Source organism: Pholcus phalangioides, unplaced genomic scaffold (genome assembly GCF_987345545.1).
Source record: "Pholcus phalangioides strain wild (caught in Gottingen) unplaced genomic scaffold, Ppha-v1.0 ptg000024l_1, whole genome shotgun sequence".
In the NCBI taxonomy this organism is placed as follows: domain Eukaryota; kingdom Metazoa; phylum Arthropoda; class Arachnida; order Araneae; family Pholcidae; genus Pholcus; species Pholcus phalangioides.
This window is the reverse complement of record NW_028301616.1, coordinates 2,712,232-2,739,268: the sequence shown is the minus strand read 5'-3', so window position 1 is coordinate 2,739,268 and position 27,037 is coordinate 2,712,232. Positions and strand designations below refer to the sequence as shown.

The following is a 27,037-nucleotide window of genomic DNA, read 5'->3' as shown; positions in this document are numbered from 1 at the left end:
ATGAGCTTTGGTGATATGGTTCTCGAAATCCCCGAAGCAGAATGTGCCGAAATCTGCGACGTATGTTGCAGAACAATTTGGAAGAAAAAAGAAAAAGTGCAAAAAACACTATTATATGTATGGGGATTTTTACTGCAGAACATTTCCAGCCAAGGGCTTGTCACAGAACAGTGCTAAACATTCAGCTTTGGGGCTCGAAATAAAGTGTATAAGTACGTAGGCAGGTACAATAGACTCTTTGCTAATCTGGCACATATCGGACCAGGGTGGGCCGGATTACCAAAATCAACAGATTACTGAAGGTTCTCAACAGCTGGCTGATGCGAAGATATATTTAGGAAAGAGAAAATTCAACTGCCCTTGCAGGGGAAATCAAACCCACATCCTCTCACTTGCCAGGTGAGTGCTCCAGACTACAAAAAACAATGAGAATATCTCAACTTTCCTTAGCGCTCATGAGCTATGGCCCAAATTAGGTCACTCATTCATGTACGGTCCCATTCAGTGCACACAGGCTCTTAAAAAAGATTGTTGCCTTTACAGTCTAGTGCAGGGGTCGGCAACATGCGGCTCATTGGATGTGAAGCTGCAGCTCTTTAGTTCCATACGCAAATATTATTTATTTTATCAAAACAAAAAACATTTAAAAATTGTTCTGAATCGATTAACGAGGATTAGGCACCGATTCTATCTCTCAGCCACTTGTACTCGCTTTTCACCGCACCCCTTCCCTGTGACATGCGTCGTCACTGTCGTCAGTCCATCGGAAGCTCTCGAATGACGCCGTCATCGGATGTTTCTATGTAGGTTTTAATTCGCTTTCGACGCAAGACAATTTGGCATCTTCACCAGTGCTTTGGCTGTGACGTATAGTTTGTTTCAAGTAAAAGAGTTAGAAGCGAATTATCTTCTCAAAGTTATGTATGTACATATATATATATAATAATAATTAAAAAATTGAAGTAAAGGTAGGTAACATAATAAGTATTATATTTTTAAAATACATATTATACATATTTTTTGATAAAATGTTTTTTGATAAATTATATTTCATTATGCCCAGCTTCTCATATGTGGGTCTTTAAAATGTGGCAAATTGTAATTTTTGACTCTTCAGACTCAAAAGGTTGCCGACCCCTGGTCTAGTGCGTTCAACCGGCAAGTGAGAGGATGTGGGTTTGATTCCCCGCAATAGGGCAGTTGAATTTTCTTTTTCCTAAATATATCTTGCATCAGCCAGCTGTTAAAAACCGTCCTACTGGAAGTTGATTAAAAAAAGCCCATTTGAATAATATAAATTTCTGGGTACAGACATACAGTGGCAAGTTTTCCTCTTCAAGGTTCATATTTAATTTAGCAAAAAACTTTCCAGACTTTTCCAGTCAAATTTTCAGCGTGTGAGTGGCACAGTGGTAAGATGCTCGGCTTGCGCTATGAAGGTTACCATCAAGGTAAACAGGTTTGAATTAGAGTAAAGAACATCGGAAACAAGTTCTTTACCTACCAAGCCTGGGGTGACCACAGATAGCAGTTTTCATTTCCCACCCAACTTCTCTGGTTGGAAATTGCAGCATGGCAATATATGACAGGAATTGGTGTGCAGTAATCAAATTTTCAAAAATTACGGGTAATTTTTTGATAGAAAATTACCTGTATTATATAATTAACAATAATTACTATCAAAATAGCATCAAAATTGTAGATTGCTGATTATTACATTTTTTTTGTACACACATTTATGCTTTTCAAATATACCTGATGAAAAATAGAACACAACCAAGGAATGCAAGATTTTTCTTTTATGCAGTATCATCTTAATGGCTGGAAATTTCAGAATTTCAAATTACCTTGAAAATTTCTCCAACATCCCTGAATCAATATAGGATGAGTGGAATATCACTAATTTCAATGTATCCACAAGATTTAAGCCTTCATTCACGGTTTTTTTCTTTTGTTTTCACAATTCTTTGCAGGTGGCTGACACTCACGTTATCGCTAGAACCAAAAAAGTTTAGTACAATCTTGGGATTTGTTTACAAAACTTCCATGATTTCAAATGCTTGACGTTGATTTTGAATAGCATGTTGCTCAAATTGAACATTTTACTGCAAAGCCGATACCATGCTTTATATAGGGATAATTTTTTGACTGCAAATTCTCACTGAGGATGCAGTATTTTATATGCTCATTCTAGACTGAAAACACTTTTTTCTACCATTCACCATCTTTGAATAAAAAAAACCCATGTGGAAAATCGTAATATACATATGCTTCATTTGGTGTTGATTACTGAAATCAACATACAAAATTACTACAACAGAGCTTTCCTGATACTTTTAACGCATGGCTTTATGCACAGTTACAATATGTTTTCGGGAACATTTTGTATGTAGTTATGATATAAGGTCACAGCAACACTCTTCCACACAAACTTCTCATTTTTCTCAATCTCATTTCTTTCAAATGAGAAAAAATTCTCATTTTTTTCCTTGGCAGTTTCTTTGCCTTTCATTACAAGATTTATGATTTATTTTCATCACAATTTAAGTTCTTGATTTCCCTTAAAGAGGGAAAAACTCCCCAGCTCCATTGTCAGAAAATATCTGGTTTTAGAACAAAATGGGCTATTTTCCTTGATTTCCCTATTTTATTAAAATTTTTCCCCCCTGAAAATTCCAGGTTTCTGACCCGCACGAACCCTACTTTTATATGCTGTAAGAACATTTACCTAAAAACGTCAGATTATTGGACAGGTCGGATTACAACACAACTGGATTATTAAGTATCTACTATACTTCTAGTCAGCATTAGAACAAATTTCTCAAGGCCCATGATTTTGTTAGGACGGCCTTGCTCCCCCCCCCCCCATTCTCATTCAGGAGAGGCCCTTCTTAACAAAAAAAAAAACCTTTTTCTCAGCAAATTTATAGTGAAGAAATGGTTTTTTTGAAATAAGGTCGATCTCTGGACCGTTCTACACGTGGAAGTTCTGTACTTATCTGAAATTAACATCTTTCTTATTTACTACTTATTCTTGAAAACCATAGCACCAGCTATCATGTAGGCCTCTTATGGATACAAGGGCCCCGGGATATGGCTGGATGAGCCTCCAAATATTTAGATGGCCCTGGTTCTATTGACAGTCTTGCTCAGTTTTAAAGTACTCATGTTTTTGCCCACCATATTTCACTTAAAAACTTTAGTTTTCCACATCTTTCTATATCCCCTCCCTTTCGCACTTGTCATGGCTCCATAGGCGGAGATAGACTTGGAAGTCTGGGGGGGGGGGCAAGGTCATTATTGCTGGGGGGGGGGCAAGATGATGATGATGTCAATTCGTATATACATATATGCATGGCAGATCAGTCAACTCCACCTTTGACGCTGGGCAATGCCGTCCCATGCTCCCCCATATCTCCGCCCATGCACGGCTTCCCTTTTGTTTGATTCCCACCTGTGGGGCCCATTTATTTGTGATTTGACATTACATTACACACATACAATTAGGACACCATTTTTCGGGAAAAGGAACGAGAAATGGATCTTGGACCATGCGATCTGTGCAATTGAACAGGGCCAAGCACTCCAGGAGGGGCACCAAATCTAAGTTGAAAGGACAAGAAAAAAGTTCAGTTGAAAAAAAACCACGTTGTTTGGGATGCCAGAAATAGGTCTAGAAGACACTAGAAGTTTTTTCCTCTCAGCCACCCCATAAAGCAGCGGTTCTCAACCGATGCTCCGTGGCCAATCTAGCAAAATAAAAGAGTAAATTTGAAAAAAATGTATTATGTTTAGATAATAAAAATAAATCAGCAACTTTGATAAATTAACAAAAAAAAGGCCCACCAGTCTAAAGGAAATATATATAGTAGGATAAAAATACAAGAGAAATGAAGATAAAAAATGAAAAGGTAGTGAAAAAGTATCTTTTGAATGACAAAAGTGCTAGTGCTGTTCACTCGTTCTTTCAAATATATATATATACAAAAAAAAAAGGATTATTTTAAGAAAAAGGGGGAAAAAATGAATTTTATGAGAGTGAAATAGAACCTATGCAGTGGGTCGTCATCAGGGGGAATGCCTACACTTTTCGAACCATGCATGGGGTTCACCCAATGACGATCCACTCCATAGGTTCTATTTCACTCTCATAAAATTCAATTTTTTTCCTTTTTTTTTTTTTAAATAAGTCTTTTGTACATACATATCTCTGCCATAGAAATTATTCACCAAAAAGGGCTTCACGAGTCAAAAAAGGTTGAGAACCACTGCTGTAAAGCAACTGTTTTTTTTTCTGGGTGAATTCTTTAGGAATAATCCCCCTCCAAGTCGTCAAAATTCCAAATGCATAAAATTTTTTCGCGAGTCTGGAAGATGGAGTAGAAATTCAGGAGACTTGACATTTATGTCACTGTAAAATGCTAAAAAAATATGATTTAGTTTGAAAAGACTGAAAAAAATTGGTTAATTGAAAAATAAAGTAACAAATACTTCTGCTAACATACCGCCAAAATGCCAGGTGCAGCATTGCAACACATAAATTTTCTCTGATAGTATTTCAACTGTAATACATTGATATTTTCCAGGTAAAAAATTTTTAATTCCAGTTTGTGATTCATTTTGGTCAATTCATCTACCAAGCGCTCACGATGCTCTGCTTCCTTTTGAGCAGCCTCCAGTGCTTGGATTGCTTCAGTTCGGGACATCATATGGATTGCTTCCAAATCTCTAATACCACGTTTCCTTTTCTTTTCGATACCTATCAATTGTATTTAAATAATTAGTGTGAAACATAATACATAATGTATATTTTTTACAGTATAACTTAGGTTCATGAGCATAATCAGTTTCGCAAACATGCTTAGACAGTTGGATCATGTTATATTGAACTCCAAGAGACCGGGCAAATCACCTTGTTATAACAAAATTTCATTATAAAAGAATTCCAGGTTTTCGCATTGTTCCTACGTAAAATTATCTGGGGGGGGGGGGGGGAGAAGAGGGATTAGAAAAGTATTCTTTAAAACAAGATTTTCTATAATGGTATGCATTTAAACAGGATTTGACTGTAATTCAAAACTCATATCGCTCACCAAGGGTCAATACACATTTATCGATGTACTTACAGTCGAATTTACTTTTTGTAACAATACTTGTTACCTGGAGCAGAGTTCTGGTGTTGGGCCTTAAATTCAACACAATCGGTCACATGATTGCAGATCGTGGGCAATCGGTATTGCTGCTGTATTGAATTATGATTTGAATTAACAGCCTAAATACCTTCTTTCACTAGTGGAGAGTCTCAGACTTCCACCAGAGAAATATGACCTTTGTCTTGATCAGGTCCAGATCACAGCATTATTGGGTGGACCTGGCCAGTTTACCCAATGATGTTGGTTGCCATTCTAACATGTAAAATTTTTTTATGCAGTTGACGCTTGTTATAATGACTCCCCCCCCCCTCCATTATAGTAATCATTCCATTACAATGGTGGGAAAAGTCTCAAATGTTTTCATAAAAAGACTGGTATATGTTTTCCTTCTGATATAACAACCTTCCAATATAATACCGGTTTTCCGTGGAATGATAGGGTTGTTATAACGAGCCTTGTCTGTATGTGGTGACTATGCAAATTTTTTTGTTTGAATGCGACGAAACTTTATTCTTTCAGAGACTGTGATTCTGTAATCAGTTGCTCCGAAAATTTCTTAAATTGAGATTGTTTAAAACGGCTCATGATTGAATTTCTCTTATTTATAGGAACCTACTTTGTAACACATAACCTGTCCTTCTAATCTTAATCTTTAGTGCCTCAGCACTAACTTAGTCCCCGGCTGGTCTGGATGTTTTAGTAAATTAATAAGTCCTTGTCTAAGCATCATGCAGATGTTCTTTTCAAATTCATCTTTTTATGATGGTCGGTTGATGCATGGAACTGTCTGTACTCATGGTGACTCGTCTAGATGAGTGGACAAAGTGATATCCTGGGACGTGTGTAGTAACTGATCCAGTGAATTACAGAATCCAACGATCATAGAACTCGCTCTTTCCAAACACTCGATTAACTATAATGGACTAACCACATCATGAAAGTTACGATGGTCTTCCTCCCGCCCACCTGCCTTCATCGAGATCAGTCACTACTTTGCGAAATAAACTATGGTCATCTTCACACTGCCGTTGCTCGCTGGAGTAACTTTGGTTCATGAGCATAGTGATTATGCTCATTTACAAATATATTCAACAGCCACATATTTACTTTTGCCTTCCAACATGTGATTGATTTCCATTTTTGTTCTGCTCATTTTGCTTTTTGGCTAGGAAAGTTACCCACATAATGCAGGGGTTCTCAAACTATGCACTGCCAATCTTTATCAGGGGGCTGGGGAACGGCAGCCCGACAGAGGTTTTCAAAGAGAACCTGAGAAAGTTCTCTGTAAAACTGCTTTGGGGAGTCATAAATAAGCATTGATTAGAGGGAAAGGGAACAGAAATTAGAAAAGTTAGAGAATGGTTCATACTCTATGAAAGTAAAAAAATTCAAGGACTATTCAAGCACTTTTCCAGGCAAAATTTTAAAATTCAAAGACATTTAGACAGTGTTTAATAAAAATCAGGATAAAAAAAATTACTTGGATTTTTTAAATTTATATTCAACATTTACTCATTTTTAATTTCGATTTTGAGCGAGAAATGCAAATTCATTAAAGATATAGCATTTTTTAAAACCATTATAATAATTCCCATTTTAATTTGTAGTCAATGTAAGTTCTAAAGGGGTGGTCTTGCTTTAAAAGCCTTTGTAGTTTAGTATGCAAATGACATTTAAGCAGAAATCATTTCATGTTTGAAACAGTATGGAAATTTGCCTTCGATAAAAAAAAGTCGAAAGCATGTAATTATATATCTATATGACCTATATTTCCTGGGACATTCCCATATTTTCATGTAGTTTTTGGTCATCCCAACTTTTTATGAAAATGCCCCATTATTTTCAACAAAGCCTATTGAAATTTTTATTCTTTGGGAAAATAATTGTAATACTTAATTTTAGTAATCCTATGAAAAAATTGTATTATGATATAATTATGACTTTAAAATTGTCATGTTAACGTTTCTCCCCCCCCCCATAGAATTCATTTAAATCTATCGCTTCAATGCAATGGTACTTCATTTTCTGCCTTTTGTGTTTCTTTGGCTATAATTGGCAAGTCTGTGTACCTTTGGCATAATTTTTGGTGACAATTAGCGATTTTCCAGTATTTTTATCGAGGAAATATGGTCAGCCCACATATATTCAATTGGCATTCATTAATTCAATAGCTTAAAATATTTTGAAGCAATATCTTAAGCACAATACTTGCTGCTAGATTTTAGGCAACTTCTTTTCAAGCGCAGAAATACTTGAAGTACATGTGACCCATATATCCTGTTTTGAACATTGTCTCTCGTAATCATTGTATCACTGTTGCTCAATGCATTTTTGCCCAGTGGAATATGGTTTAGAGGGGGATTTAGTTGAAGGGTGACAAAAATTGATGAAAGAAATTCACACAAAAAAATATTTTCAAGCACTTACAAGCATTTGAAAATAACTTATTTTTTTCAAGGACTGCAATGATTTTTCAAGGACTTTTAAAGACTTGAAAATGAACTTTTTTTTCAAGGACTGCACAAACCCTGTAGACAGTAGTGTGAAGTTAAATATAAAGTAAACTAATCAGCCCCAGGCTCTAGTTGTTCCTGGCAGGTTCAATTTTTTTCTTTTCTAGAGCAAACATGCACTTGGAAAGTTGGTGTTTGAACCTATATGTGAAAAGAATATACAACAGTACTCTGACATTCTTCCATTAGTATTGCTAGCTGTTGGAAAGAGCATTAGAATATCACGTGAGCTGCAAGAACACGAGTTAAAGATTCCATATCACTTAAGAAAAACCGATCATTAACAAGTCAAGACAAAAGGATTCTAGAAGAAAATCATGGTTACCATGCAAAGGAGACTAGTGTTGAAGGCTTGAAATCTGTCACTCAATGCGAACCCCCACCCCCTTTTGTAGATGTTAAACTTTCATAATTCATGACAAAGGAAAGATACAGAAGCAAATTATCAGACAATTTTATAGTTTACTTGGACGAATCGCAATGATCCCTCAGGCACAACAAAAGTGAACCATGTATGTTGTTTGTGTACGTTCGTATATGTGTCGTGCTGTATTTAATTTGTGTTTTTATGTATTGTATGTGCGTGTATGTTAATAAAATTTCAGTTTCAGTTTTCAAATTCCAGTTATATTGAGGATTTCACTTACCTGTGCTGCTAGTGCTTGGCTCATTCACGGCCACCTTAGTTGTTTCCTTCTTGGACTTTCTAAGAACTAAACGATAAAAATTCAAACTCCTTTAAAAAATCCATTATCTATATATATAAAATTGATTTTCTGTCTGTGTGTGTATATTCTCCATAAAAAATCTACAATTTTAGATAGATCGTTGCCAAACTTTGCATATATACCAAATGAAACCTGACTTAAACGACAGGCTTACTTTAAAAGTTTGTCAGACCTGGGCTAATGGGCGAAAAATTGTCGGGCAACATTGGTTTCTTGGCCTCAACAATCACTTTAGGAATGTTTACTTTGGTTACCGTGGTTCCCCAGTAATGCGTTTCAGATTTCTTTACAATGGTTTGTCACTTCTTTAATCCTGTTAGTATATATATATAATAGTTTATGCCTTTATAATGGTTTGCCACTTTTTCAATCCTCTCAGTAATGAGAGCTTTTCGAATAGACGTCAGAATCAGGCAAAGGATGATCTCCATAGAAATCAGTGTTAAAATAGTCGATTTTCCTGTAGAAATGCGGAAAATTCAGTGGGATTTGCCACCACATCAATAATTTTAAAAATTGAATTCTCGATTTTTGAAATATTGAGTTTACTTAGAGATATGAAGCCCAAAAAATGAAATATGAAGTAATTAGCAAGACCTACTTTTGAGCTGGATATCCACGCAATAACATTGATTTCCAACTTTTTATTTATACCTTCTCAAGCATGAATATTAAGTTCCCTGTATTGTCTTTTAATATTCAACTGCATAAATTCATAGTTAAGGTTGTTTTAAAAGTAATGATGGGCCCGTAAAGTACATCAAAAAAATTCCACAGCTTTAATATAAGCATTTTGGAAGCTGAAACAGGCAGATGACTAAGAAGTTCAAGGGGGGAGGGGGAATCGAAATATCTGGCGCCCCTTGAAAAAGTGAAAAAATATTTCCATTTCAACATTTCTTTAAATCTAGATTTATTTATTTCATGAGTCGCGCAGGAAGTCACCATATTGGTTAACGTGGACACAGTTTGTATGTCCCTCAAAGAAACATGGAGATATTACATGATCCAAAAGCCCCATTGTAGAAAACCCGGGCAGCGCCAGGTTTATATATATAGCTATATAAATAACCAATAACATTCAACTTCTATACCTAAAATGGAAAATAATTAGCCTCAGAAACTATTTTAAAATAATAAAGTTGATATTTACACGTGATTGTATTGATAGCGAAAATCATGTTTAAGGTTACTTTATTCACTCTGCTTTATGGATGTATTTGCCACCAAAATAAATACTTTATATAGTTTGATTTAGATGGATTGCACTGATCCCTCGGGCGCAACAAAAGTGGACCATGTATGTTGTTTGTATATGTTTGTATGTGTCGCGCTGTATTTAATTTGTTTTTATGTATTGTATGTGTGTATATATGTTAATAAAATTTCAGTTATACTGCGGATTTCACTTACCAGTGATGCTAGTGCTTGGCTCATTCACGACCTCCTCAGTTGTTTCTTTCTTCAACTTTCTAAGAACAGTCTTCTCCAAATCAGGGAAATCAAATACAGTGGGGACAGCATCCGTTTTTAGCCGGGCACGTTCCAACTTTCGCTGACGAAAGCAATCTTCAGTGAAGTGTTTAGAACAAATTCTGGATCTATCAGTGGCCTTGAAGCCTCTTCTTCGAAGACTTCTTTCCCACACCCGCCTTCTTTTAGCATCTTTTGGAAAACTAAAGAATCAACAAATATGAATCCCTTATAATTTATTTTAAGAAGAAAACAAGAAAAGGTTAACATTCAAAAGTCCTGCCATCGGTAATTTGTTTTCTTCAGATTTCTGAGTGCAGCTAAGATTCAGTAAGCAAGGTTGTGGCAATTTAATTCTTTTTGTTGCCAATAGATTTCCTTGACGTTTTGACTTTAAAAAAAATTTCATTGTAAACAAGAATTCAAGCCAACGTGCTATCATTATTTTTGTGTCATTTTCAATTCTTATTATCACTAGTGTTACAGGCCTTGCCAGGAACATTGTGTTTCAAACCTGTTGGTGCTTGTCTTGAGCTTTACATAAGAAATTTCACTTTCTAAATCAATTTTTGGGTGCTCAGACAGGGAGCAATTTTGATTGGGGGAGTGAAAATTTTTGCCTACAGTGGCGCCTATTCTCCTAAATGACTTTAGATCTTTAACCTTGTATTGTCCGAATTCAGATTCCAACTGATTTTCATTAATTTCTCCTTCTGATTTTTTAGTTGAGATAGCGAGAAATTAAAGAAAAAAAATTTCCTTATGCGTTTTCTTGAATGTTCCCAATTGGGAACATTGGCCAGATGTGACTAAACATATTTTTCGCAGTGAAGCCATCTGTACAGGATGATACAATATTCGTCACCATTTAATAAATTTATTTTAAAAATTAAAGAATACATATACATATAGAATTTTAAAAATGATGGAAATAAATTTCTCTCGAATATACTCAAAAGGCAAGTATATCTGGATTATAATAAAGAACTTATAAACTGAAATGCTGGTCTAAAATTCACAAAAGAATACATACATACAGGTTTAGGTTTATGTATGGATCCCATGGTAAGTTAAAAGATTTAAAAATATAAAGATAAAATATTATTTGCAACTCTCTGGTACCTAAAGGCACAGGCTCCGATGACTGCTTACCCTAGCATATATTTCCATTTTATATGGGAAACCATTGTTTGAGCAAATCATCCAAATTTTAAATCCAAAGCGAATCGGTTTTCCCCACATAAACATTGTAAGAAAATGTACTATGTAGTTGTAATTGTGTTAAGGTGTGGGTGGCTGCAGACACCCATACTTTTGCAGTGTTTTGTTTTTTGTTCTTGTTTTCAGTTAACAACTCTATTGATAATGGAGTTGGTTGGTCCTAACTGCAGGATCATTTACTATTCTTGTGTGATGTCATGACTTGGTCCTGACGACCTTGACCATGACACCAGGGATCGTTCCCTCCGTTTTTCTATGACATCACCTGAAACCAAAGCCTGGGATTGGTTGGCTCTCTTGGCTGCCAGACCTGTTGTGCCATGGTTTTTCCGCTATATAAGGAAGGTGTGCAGCTGCGTTGATAGTTCTCTGTTCACGCACTGTTGCTGGTTACCGTGGCCCGGTGTGTCACAACATCTTACTTGAATGATGACCGTAATACGGTACCATTGATGCTTAGTTTACCATGGAGCAACCCAAACTGAATGTGAAATTTTCATTTACTTCATCATAGATAGCCAACTTATCACCGGGTTGTAAAAAAGAGTTACCCATCAAATGGAAGTTCTTTTTTTTGTCTCTAAATTTATTTCTTGGCATAACAGTGGGGACGATCAGTACTGCTGTGTCTTCTGAAAGTACCCCAGTATTCTTTTTCACTTGGTATTCCGTGATACCCACTTAGCAAAAGCAATCCCAAAAACTTTGCAATTTCTTTCCACTCAATTTTCAAATTCGATCCATGTTGTGCGACATAAGTATTTCTCATCTCAGCCAAGTAACTGAGGTACTCTTGCGATAAAAATTTGAAAAAAACATCAATCTAAAAAACATTAATAGGCTTGCACTCAGCTTAGGAAACTTATGACTGATTGCTTCAGTAGGTTTGCTTCTTATATTTTGGTCAAATGCAGTACTTTTTTCACACTTCTCTCTCTCTCTCGGTTGCATGAATTTCAGTCTTTTGACACTTGACGTTTTCTTATTTTCTGACTCAGTAATCTGATCTTTGGAAGACAATTTTGATGCAGAAGGCATGTTGATAGGATCTGCAAATTCCCCCACAAATGAACTATGTGGTGATTTTAAAACACTTAGATATCCACAAACATCTGCAGGAATGACCGGGCCAAGCATGTTGTCATTAATGTCTTCCTCATCTGTAACCCACTCATTTTCATCAGGGAGTAGCTGGCACATTTCGAATTCCTCATCAGCAAGATGCAATATATCAGAATCAAACTCAGTCAAATAAGCTACTAGTATAACAAAAACGATGGTAAACTGAGAACTGAAAGACCAACATACCAACAAAATCACTCAAAACATAGTGGGAAGGCAGAGGCGGCAAGGTCAGTCACAGAAAAAAAGGGGGTGCTGCATGTAAACATGGGAATGTGAAAAAAATTTGATACTTTTCCTTCCTTTTTTGAGACATGCCAGAGAGGGAAAAAGCAATAAATTGTTTTTTGGAATGCCACTCCTCTGCACTGCACTTAAAATAGTCAGTAGTGGCCAATGTTCCCAATTGGGAACAATCATAAGAAACGTTTCATGGAATTCGAACAAAAAAAATTTTTTTTTGTCTCGTTGAGCATTTCTTATCATTCTTGGCAATATTCTAGAATTAAAAAAAATTTAGATGCATGTATGTTTACAAAAACTATTTTAATAATTAAAACATAAACTTAGATATTTTGCTCTGAAAATGGGTGATTTTAGAATAATAAATTGATATGATAAAAGCTGAACAGCGAATAATTTTTGTCTTTTCGAAATTAAGTTCAGAACTTTATATGTTCAGGGAAAAAAATCAGCTATTTTCGTGAAATAAAATATTTTTTTTTGAATTAATCAAAAGTATGTTACCAATTGGGAACATTGTCTGTTAAAAGGTTAAAAAAAGACTTGATGAAAAAAAAAATTAGTTTTTCATTTGCTTCATTGAAAAATTCCTCAAAATGATAAGTGAGAAAAATAAAAAAATAAATCTCCATTTATATATGTGCCTCTTGCAATTTCACAGTGATTGGGTTTGTACAAGTCATTTGAGAGAAGATAAAGAAAGTGTGTGCAGGTTTTCATTACCATTTTTGTATATTGCTCTCAAGCTCTTCATCTGGAAGCATGTTCAGATCAGACTCTTTTATTAAAGGACAATCTTGCCGTGACTATCCCCTCCTCGCTATTGGTAATTCTTGGTACAGCTCCTAGATATACCTTTCACAAGTGCCTCAGTTCTGAGGATATGGTATTCATGAAATGTTCATTCTGTTCTGACGGGTCACCAAGAGCTTTGATTAAGGTGTCTTCTGAAGAAATTAGGCACAAACATATTGTGGAGAGACCATAGAATCTATGAAGTACTCAAGAACTATTGCCTTTTCCTTTGGTGCCTTAAGGCCTTAAGTAGAGTTTGTGTGCCTAGAAATGCCCTGTTATCTAGGCACCTTGGCCAGAGCTACTAGCTTGTGTATAGAGCAGCGTCAAAAACTAGGAAAAGGTGGAAAACTGCTCTGAGCTTTTGAGCCCTAAAAATCTGAAGATAAAACATAAAAGGGGTTCTGTTTTATCCCAAGATAAAAGGTGGGTGAAATAAAAAACCTATAATCTTGGATCAATAATGCTCTGAAATGCAAAGAATGATAAAGGAAGTTTACAGTCATCTATATTTGCTCGTTGTAGAGTAACAGCCCTACAACAGTACAATTATACATTTAGTACATTCACTACGAGTTGAGGAAAACACTCAGTTTAAAAAATTCATTGCAGATGACAGCACTACACATAACAAGCATTATACAGAAACAAACTTCACGGAAAGTTCACTATACATATACACACATTTCAACATGTGCAAATTCGTTAAGAAGTTCTGCAGAGGAATATGGATGAGGTGCATATCTGGTTTAATAGTAGGCTATGTTATTTTTCAAATTAAATCAATTACTTTTCAATTGTTTAATTATTTTAATTTAAAAATTTAAATTATATTTTATGTTTCGTGTACGTATACAAATGCAAACACAGAAAAACACTGGGAAATTGCTGTAAAAGATGGTAGGGAAAAAATTTAGATTAAAATATACAAAATAACAGTAGAGTAAAATAAAAATATATTCTTTCTCTCCAAAAGCCCCAAAGCAGAATATTTTGCGATGTTCTGCAACGAGCCCTCAGCGGACTGAAAATGTTCTGGGGTAAAAATTCACATATACATAATAGCGTTTTTCTACACACTTTTCTTAAAATTCTTACAGATTGTTCTGCAACAGCACTGGTTGTTCTGTGACGTACATCGCACATTTCGGCATATTCTGCTTTGGGGTCCAAAAGTAATCCAAGATGTGATAGTACAGAAAAATCTTCATACTTCTTTTTAATCATTTTCATCATGTCACTCTTATCGTAAGCACATATACATCAATACTACTCAATCATACATGTAGTTCCAAAACGTTTCTCTTATAGAATTTCTAACAAATTGGTGCATTCCGGAAAGTTATTTTTATATTATGCATGACCACAACGTATATCTATGATGTCATAGTTACGCATGGTTTGTGTTCGAGAACTTTTGTTATGTTTTCTATATTAGAAGCAAAACTGGTATATGCCTGCAGTTTCCTGTTATGCAAATACCATGGTGAAAGCCTGCCTGCTCTCTGCGGGAAAACTTTTCAAACGAAAGATCGCTTAGCATTTGTACCTCTAAATCTGGAAAAAAAACTCACTTATTAACCCCCACTGCGCCGCTGGTAGGGTACAAACCTGGATCATTATAATACGAGTCCATCATGTCCACACAATCACACAGTAGGATGTAACCAAACTATCACATGCTACTACATTGCAGAGGCACACAAGCAAAGGGTGCCATGAATCCAGAAAGGTTTGGGAACCACTGTTTAGGAATTTCAAACGAATTTGTGTGCGCTGGAAGTTTTCATATGTATCTGTAACAGGGTTTAAGCTACAGTAGCATTTTTCGCAAAATGGAAAAAGAAAATCTTAGAATGCAAAAGTGGTTGCCACTTTCGCAAAAATGCGTACAGGAGGTACGAAACGAGTAGACATTCAATCATCAATCATTACATTAGCATTTTGCTAAAGTTTTTCTCCCTATTTTCACTTTTTTTTCGAAAGGAACTTTTTATCTAGCTTAAACCCTGTCTGTAATGTATTTAAGTATGCCTGAGACACGTTCTTAATGCCACTGCTTACCTTCTAAATTGAAGTGAAAGTGGCAGGTGTATGAATCAAAATAATTTCTATGTTTGATTATCTACTGGCTTCCTTTGAAGAAACTTTATAGGGGAGTTCTGCTCGAAGTTGAAAAACATAAGCAGGCATTGTGCACAGTATACGTATACTTAGTTTTAGTGAAATAAATTCATGGGATGTGTTTTATAACAAATTAGAGAAGAATGAAAATATATCGAGTGATGAAAGGTAGATTAGAGCAGGGGTTCTCAAACTTTTCCATCCACGGCACCCTTTACCCTAATCAACGCTTATCCACGGCTCCCCAAAACAATATAACAAAGAATCTCTTTGTAAAACCTTCAGGTTGTTCTGCGGTACCCTCGACAAAGGCTGGCAGCACACAGTTTGAGAACCCCTGGAGTAGGCAGTTCTTGGTTTTTTCCCCAGTTGTTTGATCAGAGGGCCTTTAGGTAAGTGCTGGTAAACTGCACAATGACAAAGTCTATATTAGTAATTATCTTTAGTATTAAGCTCTCGGATAAGTGCTAATTGAAAAACACTTGATAATCTTTTAAGAGTAGACTTAAGAGTAGTACATTTCACTGGCACTTTTTGTTTTTCTGAAATAGTACATGTATGTATCTTCAGTTATTTTTAAACTTCCCACGTGATACATGGGCAATTCCAGGCCTGGTCCAGGTGCCCCAAAGTGCAAAAGGGACTTCATAAAGGTGAGAACGAGTTAAAATTTTGGAGAGTAAACTGTTAGGCAGGCATTTCTAAACAGGTAGGGGGTCCTCAGAAAATTCCCTGTGATGCTCATAAGACGGCCCTGAATAGACCATCAGTGTGTTCTGAGAAATAAAAAAACAAATAACGTCTGGAATTCAGCTTTAAAAAGTGATGAGCATATATAGTGTGTATATATTATTTTATTTCTGAAATATTCACAGATTCTCAAAGTATACGTCACACTCGTGGCTCATTTCCAGCCTTTTCGAGCGTCACAATGCATTGCTGTACTGATGTGTGCTCATTCAGTTCTTTGAAGTGGTTCTTTTTCATATTAGGCCAGGGGTTCTCAAACTGTGTGCTGTGGCACCCTTTTAACTTTTGTCAGAGGCGCCACAGAATGGTGACCTGACAAAGGTTTTTCGAAAATATTTTTTGTTAAACTGCTCTAGAGAGCCAGCAGAGCTCACGGATAAGCATTGAATAGGAGAAAGGGACACCTTAAGAAGAAAATGTTGGGTAAACCCGTGTGCTAGACTATTCTGGGCAGCAGTGGATAAACAATGACGAAGTTGGGGGCATTGGAGCCAAAAGTTTGAGAAATACTGGATTAATTTGAAGGGGAACATGCGTGCTATGAGTTGACAAACACACCGGCTATAACTTTACTAAGGAGTAATTTTACACATTCAGCACACTACTGTATTTACATAATGATGAGACAGTGATTCAAAGAAAAGAGAAACTATACCATGAAAAAAGATAATTTTGAGAAAGTCAGATTTTAACACAATTATGTATTATCAACATATAATATAGTACAATATATTATTGTACAAATATAGATGACTAGGCTAAACTGAAAACACAATAAATTTATTTTGAATTTTTAAATGGAAAAATTTCAAGTTCTTTCTACTAATGCATGTAATTTCAAGTTCTTGCACCTAAAGCAGGAACAGAAAATGGCGCCTTTCCGAATTTGGCTCCCCCAATGACCAAAACCTGGCTACGCCACTGCTCACCACTATAAAATTAGATGATTTTATAACAGTGTTTTTGTTCCCACCTAAAATTTGCTGTATGGAGGTTTTGGCCCCTTAAACGATACAATGTTTTGCTTGCCAAACATCGCTAACGTGGTAAAAATCAGGATGGCCATCAAAGATAGTAATGCAGACAAAGCAATACGAATGCAAAAACAGTTACAAGAATATCCCAAGGAAGATTTCTGCAACAATAAAAGCAGGGTTGTTTGGTTTAACCAAGTGGTTTTTTTCAAAAAATCAAATAAAAGTTGCCTAAATATAATTTTTTTCCTTGAAAAATATCATATTGGTTCATTATTAGCCAAAATGTTTCATTTTTACCACATTTTATATCCTAGGGGTACATTCTGATGGTATATCTTTAAATGACATAAGATTTTATAAGTGGTTTTTTTCAAAAAGTCTCATAAAAGTGGCCAGAATACATATATATATTTTTCATATGAAGTATCTTAGTTATTTAAAGTTATATATAAAAGCCAAAATTTCTCATTCTTACAACATTTTCTAACCTTTGAGACACCAGCTGTCCTTAAAGGACAAAGACTAGTGTACTAGTAGTTATATTACCTCACATACATTTTCATTTTCTTTCCCATAAGAAGTAGCACATCTCCTACTGTATATCTCCCAGTCTTAATATTCAATAGTTGTTTTTTTATACTTTCACATACACACTGTTAAGCCCAGTTAATCAAGGTTCTACTGTATAGTAGTAACAGATTTACAGTGGCGTCGGAGCCGGGGGTGCTCGAGCACCCACGGAAGTTTGTAAAACAGGTCCGAGCACCCACAGAATTGATTCAGAAATCGAAATTTCCTACATAGAACTCAAGACAAGCACCCACAGGTTCGAAACACTTCTGACGCCCCTGCAGATTTATGAAAAATAATCAGTTATATACAGGGTGATTATAATTTAAGATTTGATTCCAAAACTATACAATAAGTACTGATCAGAATGACTTGAAAATTTGCATGGATACTCCTGAAGCAATGGACGTTTCTTTCGCAAAAGAAAAAAAGTGCAAAATGTGCAAGTAGATGATGCTGTACTTGGCCAGCAGTATAAATCTATTTTGTGCAACCACATCATTTCGGCACTTCCACAGCATCAGTGTGTGAATAGAACTGCTATCAAGATGCACATTGCAATACCAGCAAAGCAGCTGCTGAAGACCCATTTTGACAGGATGCACCTTAACCCTTGCAACTTCTGGCTGTGGGGGTACCTCAAAATGTTATAAACAGTGGTCAGATTGCAAACTTCTGGTGAATTGCAATCTCCAGCACATCCCCTATATGTTAGAAGTTCCTTAGGAATATTAACGGGAGGGGGGGGGGCGCATGTTTGGTTTAATAAAGCTGAATTGCAAGCACATCCACATTATGACCATGGCATACTCCGATTCTGTTGTCGAACAAGAATTTTTGTGCTTTCAACCTCATAGCCAGAACACGCGGTGGACAACATATTTAACATTTCTTAAGTAAGTTGTTATTTGTTCAATCACTTCGGTTTTTGTGATGTCTCCATGAATTATGAAATCGTGAAATGCTATAATTAAGGTATCATTCTGCCATGACTGGCTATCGTTTCCATTCTGCGAGCAAATTTCCCACATGTTGGATGATGTGTCATTAATTTTACATTTTTAAGTATTTTTTCCCCTTTATCAAATAAAATTGAATTTTTTCAGGAATATTCATGTCAATTTTCAAGTCATTCTGACAATTGTTCTTTTTTAACAGTGTTTTGAAATCAGAACCTTAGTTATAATCACTCTGTATATCGTAAATCATTGCTAATTAATCTGCATTATTTATGCTTCATTAAATACATTATATTCACCTAATTTTTATTACTTTTTGCAAAATAGCTTCCTAATTAAGTATACTGAAAGTAACTGGAGAAAAACCTTCATATATTATATGATTAATAATAACATTAAAAGAGTTTTCAAACACACAGTAATCCATTGAGTTAAGCAAAAAATAATTAAATGGCAAAAGCTGGTTTTTGTTAAAATGTAACAAATATTTATTGATTAATTATCATGGGAATAGTGTTAATTACATTAATAAACATTTTATTTTAGTTAATTATTACAAGTTTGAATGATTTTTCAGAAATTTCATTGTTTTTAATGTTAATACCATTTAAAACAAAAAAAAAACCAGTTTAAACCAAAAAAACCCAGTCTTTTGGTTTTTTTCCAAAAAAACCGTTTTTTTTACCAACCCTGCATAAAAGGAAGTGTTGGCCACAGAGAATTAAAAGATCCATTACAATTTGGATCGGGAGTAGGCCTACCTGTTCCGGCAAACCTAATAGCAGCTAAACTTTTGGCTATTTTTTTCCCCCAATGGTGCTTGGGTATCTTGGTGCTTTGGCTCTTTCAGAATTTTTCAGTGGCGACCAGAATGCTTTCCAAGCCAACCTGCCGCTACCCTTATCTTTCTAAAGTCTTTTTTGTCACCAGTGTCTTATAGATGAATATTCTTCCATCTCGGTGGTTCTCAACTATTTTTGATTTGCAGAGATCCATTTCTATAAAATATTTCTATGGTGGAGTCCTGTATATAGGCCTATTTTTTTATTCATTCATGAAAGTTACTTTTTATTATTTAAAAACATTTATATATTTCTTAAAATTTGTTTTAATTTTCCTCGAGAGGCTGTTGCCGTTAATTGATTTCTGGTGTTAGTTTTTTTTTTTTAATTTTCAGGTATTTTGTTTATTCAGTTTTGTTTTTCTTGGCAAGTGAAAAAAATCCTGAATCATCGAAAGGCCAGAAACCTGGGTATAATTGGATACTGTCAATTTGGCAGCAACCTCACTTTTGTACTCTTAACTGTGTTTTTAACACTGATGAAAACTGCTTCAGCAGTACATTTTGGATGAGAAACTAAGGTAATTTATAGGTGACAAAAACATTTTTTTTTTGTCTGATCGAAGAATGTTTATTCATGAAAAAAAAAACCCCAGGAAAATTCACAATAACGAGGCTTATGACATTGGTGGTAATATGAATTGAAAATTACACTAAAATACAAAATAATAGCATGCCAATGAAAAATTTTCAATAAACTAAAGCGCTAAGGCAGCTATAATCTTGTAAGCAAGGTTGCAGTCAAATTGAGTTGTTTTCCGTCCTCATCAAATGATTTACCGTGGCACTTTGGCTCATTTTAAACATTTTTCAATTCTTTTTTGTCATCATTTTGGTTAGCTCTCTTGGGTTATCACGCTCTTTACTTAAATATACATCCTTGGCTTGTTATTTTCCTGCATTTTCACATACACGAATATTCCCTCATCCAGAGGTCTCTTCAACCTTTTTCTAGTTGTCAGTATCGTCTGCACTCATAATCAAAAGAAGAGCACTGTTAAAACAAGTTTGATATACGTATGCATGAAATCGGGATGATTTCGATCCTTGAATACAATTTGTACAAGGTGGTTAATTATGATGTTGATCAACTGCTAGCGAGAACAAAATCGGACATGAGCACATTGAGCACTCTGGGTGCTCACCAGCAACAGGTTGAAGATGCCTGCTCTCTAACAAAAAAAACCACTCTAGTTTTTTAACTTATGAAGTGGGGCTCGTACCAGCAAAAGAAAGCCTAGTTTCTTGTGTAAAATTGTTTCTATCAGCCATTGATAAAGTATTCGGCATTGATTTTTGCATCACTTTTTTTTAATATTGCGTGTTTTTTTTTTTTATCAGCCATCTTCAAATTACATATTGTTGAAGTTGTTTGACAAACAAAAAAAAATTCTGCGTCACCATAGGACCAGAACCTATGGTGATAGGACACCCTAAATTTGACAGCAACCTCGCTTATGGAATCTTAGCCAAATTTTTTTAATGCCGATTACAGTTCGAAACTGTTTCAGCGGCACACTTCGGATGAGAAATTATAGTAATCTGATTAAAAAAAGTTTTTTTTGTCTAATTGAGGAATGTTTAATCCTTAAAAAAAATTTGAAAAATTCACGATAACGAGACCTTAGTGACACAAGTCAAAAATAATGCTAAAATAGATAACATGTTGGCTTGAAAAACATTATTGTCACCATTGAAAAGTTTGAAGGAGCGAATTGGCCATGATTCTGTGAGCCAAGTTGGTGAGTTCACCTTGGTTCAGTTCCTTAGAAATTTTTCATTAGCAACCGGATTAGTTCTCAAGTAAACGTGCTATCCTTGATACCATTTATGATTCTTTTTATTTTTGTCACCATCTTATTCCTCTCAATACCGTTAGTTCATCCTTAACTGGCATGTTGGGGTCATCTTGGCCCCAGACATTAATCTTGCTACCCCTTGAGAAAGAAATGCATCTGTACCTTTCAAGATAAGTGTTTACACATGTATGACAAATTTGTTTTCTACTTTTCACCCCTCTATATCACTGATAAAAGTTCTCGCAGGATCAAAATGACCCCACCCCACCACACGCGTAAGGGTTTTTATTGTCTGATGGCTAGAATGTTCAGATTCAAATGGTTTTTCCGAAGAGCAACAGTTTTCTCAATAATAGTTTCAAATTAATCACGGGACATCGGATATCTGAGGTTGAGCATGAAGATAGAGCTGCTAGTGAATTGTATGCAAGATCTGTGTGAACATGTTTTGTTGTTTGCAAGGACCATGTTTCCGATTTCGAATAAGACTAATTTTGGTGCTTGTGATAATATCGTAAATATTTTAATTTGTAAATCTTATTTTCTGAGTATACTTTAATTGTATCTGTTCATTATTCAATCATAAAAATTCAATATATTTTAAAAACATTTGTATCATGTATCCCTCAAGTGTTTTCGAATGCGTCTTAGGCCGGTATTACACTATAAAAGTTTGATAAAATCCCTTTTATAAAACTCAAAAAATTCAACCAATAAAGCTCATAGGTTGCATTCGAACAAATGCAACCGATAATCTTATTGGTTGAACCTTTCAAGTTTTATAAAAGGACTTTCAGGAAACTTTCATAGTGTAATACTGGCCTAAGTAAAAGATAATTTTGAGAAAATAATTAAAGAAATTTGAAAAAAAAAAATTAGTCTTTATTGATAGATGAATCTGGAGTGCCATATGAAAAACCTGAACTTTTTCTGTTGATTTTTTAAATGCATTAATACTTGCTGGGGCCAAAATGGCACCACGATCCCAGTTAAGGGTTAAATATGCACCCGATTCCTTAATTGTTTTTCATGGGCAAATGTTCACTTATCTGAATAGAGGAAACGCTTTGGTTTTCAACAGCAAAAAGCCTAGTTTCTTGGCCAAAATGCACGAAAGTAACCTGCGTATTCAAATGAATGTTTCGTTTCATAGTACCCTGATAACTTTTTTTGGCATGTCACAATAGTGCTACTACTCTGTATTTTTAAGCTGTGTTTCGATTTTGCCGCTTATATGTAGGTCTAAAAAAAGTAATTTTCATCCCAAGTCCGCAGTGAAATCAAGTTACTGTACATATCTCAGAAATTGTGGATCATCTTCGGATGTCCAATTTTGATGGCCGTTATTCTATTGCCGCAATTCCAGGTCTTTGCATTGTTTCTGTCAACTTAACTGGACCCCAAAGCAGAATGTGCAGAAATCTGCGACGTACGTCGCAGAACAATTTGGAAGAATTTTAAGAAAAAGTACGAAAAACACTATTACATGTATGGGATTTTTACCGCAGAAGGAACAGCTTTGGTATAAGGGACATGCAAAATTGGTTTTGTTCTGGTGATAAGTTGCCATTGTAGGCGCACTCTAGTTCGGTGTTGTTCTGCTGGGTTGTCACTGTTCTGAAAAATTCTGCCAGGCGCCGTTAGTTGCTGTAGCGTGTCTTTTCAAACAGCCATTTTGTCATTTGTGCTTGTTCAGAGTGTTTGGATTACATTTTCGTCACTGGTCAGGTTGTATTGGTTTTTTTTCCTTCATTTAAACAATGCCCGGGTTTTATTTAAACCCTGATCGATTTATTATTTAAACAACGGTCCGGGTTTTATTTAAACCCTGATTGATTTATTTTTTAAACAATCCAGAGCTTATTTTTGTTTATACCATTTGTTTTTATTTTTTTTCCTGGCGCATGTAGTCTCTGGCGGCTTTTTCTCGGACCGTCGGACATATTTGGCGTCCGGGAAAAAAAAAAATCGCCAACCTGTCCTTATACCAAAGCTGTTCCGAAATGTGTTCCTTAAAACGAGATTCGACTGTATTAAGAGATTTTCTGTTATCCGTCATAGCCCCGGTGACCGTTAATCGAAGTTTTACTGTATTTAAATGTCGAGGTTTTTTTATTTTTTCTGCGTTTTTTTTGTCAGCCATCTTCAATTTCTACCATGTTGAAGTTGATTGGCAAACACAAAGTAATTCTAGGTCGCCAAATTGAGGTAAAACTTTGGCACATTCGGATATCATATCGTCAATTCGGTAGCTGTAAAAAAAAAACAATGAAAAAAAACGAGTTTTGATGGACTCAAGCACGTTATATTGAAAACCCACGTTAGTTACGTCAATGATTATACGCACATATGAAACGTCACTGGTGATCCTTTGATTTGCTTTTCGGTACAGCCATTTACACAACATGACGCCATTGCAAAAACGTTTACAGAAACAATGACAACGATCAAAGCTTAATACCACTCCAACAACGACTTCTAACGATTTTGAACCGCTTTAGTTTCCTAATCTAGAGCCGCGGTCACGGTCAGTAATGGTGAATGTTGCCAGATCCTTAAAAAATTTCCCAGCCATAATCGTTTCAAAAACAGACTGACCATATTTGCTTGAGCAAAATACGTGTAAGAAAACTTTGAAATATGGGACATAGCCAATTACCGCCAAGAATGATGCAAAAAGTGAGCATAGTTTCCAACTAATGCTAAATTCACAGAAAAGTCGCCAATCGAGGGAAATGAAGCAGGGCCGTCTATTCTACCGTAGAATAGAAACGGCCCTGAATGAAGTGCCTCTTCAAATTGGTAGCGAATCAAATAAAAGTACGACAAATGTGTTATAAATATTCTTATTTGTGGTCGTAATTATCGTACTGTAATTTTTGAGTTGGCCACTGTGGTGGCCGAGTGGTCATAGTGACGGACTCACGTCGCGAGGTCTCGGGTTCCAGGGCCGCAACTAGGGGGAGGGAGCAGGCATCTCGTGCCCCGGGCGCTAGACCCGATGGAGCGCAAATTTCATTCTGAAACCTCTCCTTCAACATTACAAGGGGACGTCAAAATGCGCGCTTGCCCCGGGTGACCAAGCATCTACTTGCGGCAGGGCCGTCTTAAGAGCATCATGGGCCCCCGGGCCAAGTGGTTTTTCTGAGGCCCTACCAGGTGAATTCTAGAAAATTTCAAACAAATCTCATTTTTGTGAGGCCCCTCTTCTCCTGAGGCCCCCGGGCCGTGCCCGGGTGGGCCCATGCGTTAAGACGGCACTGAGTTGCGGCCCTGTCGGGTTCGAACCCCACCGTCGCCACAGTGGTGGTCGGCTGAAGTTGGTTTTCTGTGGTTCCAAACTTCAAGGCGTGAATGTGAGCCGGTCTCGATACAGAGAGCAACATTATGATTTTTATTATGATTCTGAAATATAGATGGAAGCACTGAAAAATCAAACACAACATCACGTACGCTCTCGCAGACTGTTAGGTACACACAGTTACACTTCCGGCACAATCACTAGGTAGTAAATCGCCATAGACGGTGATAGACCTGAGTTGTGCTCGCTTGAAAGAAAGATTTTCTGTGAAAGATAGCAAACATATAAGTGGTCTTGTGAATTGTGATTTTTAATATTTGAAATTATGCTTGTTTGTAAATTGTTTATTGGAGAAAACTTGTATGTGTACATTGTTGTATATTATAGTGTTGGAAAAAATATTAAAAACTTTTTTTCTCTAATTTTTATTTAATTTCTTCCATTGAAAGTTCTTTTGGAGCAGTTAATTCGAGGAAATATTCACTGCAACGAATTTTTGAAGTGAAAGCCTTGACCAAAATGCAAAACATAATATTAGAAATGTCTGTTGCTGTTTTTTTTAAATAGTTCCTCTTTAGCTTTTAAAAAAAGGATTTTTCTTGCACGAAAGTAAGCATTCATTTTTATAAAAAAATTTCCGATGAATAATGCATAATTATTGGCCGAAAAGTGAAAAAGAAGGGAGTGTAAGATCGTGCGGGTGAAATACTTAACAAACATTCATGTTTTCAAAAATTTCCCGGTCTTAGAGGGCTATTGAATTGATAACCAAATCTTGAGAATGGAATAACAATATAATTACATTTTCAGCACTGATGTGGGGAGGGGAGGGACTTAATTAGCTCGAACAAAACACTCGATGCTACGAGTTTTAGTGACGTTTTTCGCTTCGAGATGATGACGAAAACGAAAGTAATGACGAAATTTACGCTTATGGAATTCAGTTTCCCAAAGTTTTTTCCACCATCCATCCCCCTTTTTGAAAACATTTTTTCTTCTTATCGCCCACCAACTCAAGATTAAAAAATTCCATGTTCCATTGTTTCTGCCATTTGTTTGTTGATTGATACGAGTCGAAGACCCCCCCCCCCCCCCCCACACACACACACACTTTTAAGTGTTTTTCTTTTTGGAATCTGAAAACCTGTGGATTACGATATTCACGTTGTGATGTATCGACGATATGATATTCACACACACACAGTTGCGAATGATTTCTGAAATTTATGAGAGGGAGAAGGTCTAGATCAGGGGTGGCCCCTCTCACTGTCCAAGGGCCAACATAATGGTCACCTACAGTGTCTTGGGCAGCACCAGGGACTACACTTTGGTGTATAAGCCGCACCAGTAAAATTATCCAGAAAACTCGCAGATTGCGAGTCGCTAGCTGCCGCGAAATTAAACGAATTTGATCAATGACGGCATTAATCAAAATTTTTTTTGGCGTGAAGGAGGAAGAAAAATTCCATAAAAAACTAAGATTTTTCGCGAGATGAAGAAACTGGCTTTGCAACGTGAAAAAGAAAAAAAAAATTCTCCAAATTTAATTTGGAGTTAAATTTCAGCAGGACAATGCGACACCCCACACGTCTATAATTGCTACAAAGTGGCTCCAGGAACACTCTTCTGACTTTAGACACTTCCGCTGGCCACCTAAATCCCCAGACATGAACATTATTGAACATATCTGGGATGCCTTGCAACGTGCTGTTCAGAAGAGATCTCCATCCCCTCTTAATCCTACGCATTTATGGACAGCCCTGCAGGATTCATGGTGTCAATTACCTCCAGCACTACTTCAGACATTAGTCGAGTCCATGTCACGTCGTGTTGCGGCACTTCTGCGGGCTCGCGGGGGCCCTACACGATATTAGGCAGGTGAACCAGTTTTTTTGGCTCTTCAGTGTATATAGAAAGCGTTCCAAAAAAGCCAGTCGTTGTGGTGACAATGACAACTCAGTGATGGTATCAAGATAAAATGGACTAGCTTCGCATGGATCACGCAGAGCACCTGTAGAACCCGAGGCGAGTAGATGTGATCCAGGGCCTGGCCTAGCCACGGTAGAGGGCTCACTGGAGCCTCCAAGACGAAGGAAGGAGGTATGTGGCCCAGCACTTGGGCTAGCCACAGAGACACGAAAGGCTCAACCGAGCCACAAAGCCGAGAAGCGTAGACATGGTTAGGACCCGACTAGGCCACGGTAAACAACAAAGGGCTCACTACAAAGTCATAGACTTGTGAATATTGTGAATTCTGCTATTCGTAATTTTTGTAACTTTTTGAATTCGCAACTTTTTTATGCTTTTTATTTTAATGCATGTAATACATTTAATAAAGCACCCGATACTTCCCATCCCCTCATCCGGCAATGGCTAAAATTGACAATTGTCGACAGAGCCTGGGCGGTGCACTCGCATCATTACCCGGCGCTTCTGTATGTTTATGAGACTATATACATCGCAAATCT

General features: G+C 36.3%; 1 protein-coding gene across 2 annotated transcripts in view; it reads right to left on the bottom strand.

The window, feature by feature from the left end:
- Positions 1 to 23,785, bottom strand: part of LOC149068577 (uncharacterized) — a 29,787-nt gene extending 6,002 nt beyond the window's left edge. For both annotated transcript variants that reach the window (XR_016195125.1, XM_089250764.1), the window contains exons 1-4: positions 23,616 to 23,785; positions 9,808 to 10,070; positions 8,314 to 8,379; positions 4,506 to 4,759 (exon numbers count right to left, since the gene is read on the bottom strand). Coding sequence is in view for 1 of the 2 variants with exons in the window: in XM_089250764.1 (XP_089106890.1) it covers positions 4,506 to 4,759; positions 8,314 to 8,379; positions 9,808 to 10,070; positions 23,616 to 23,683 (651 nt within the window). In the remaining variant the exon portion in view is untranslated. The remainder of the gene's footprint in view (positions 1 to 4,505; positions 4,760 to 8,313; positions 8,380 to 9,807; positions 10,071 to 23,615) is intronic.
- Between the last annotated feature and the right edge of the window lie 3,252 nt (positions 23,786 to 27,037).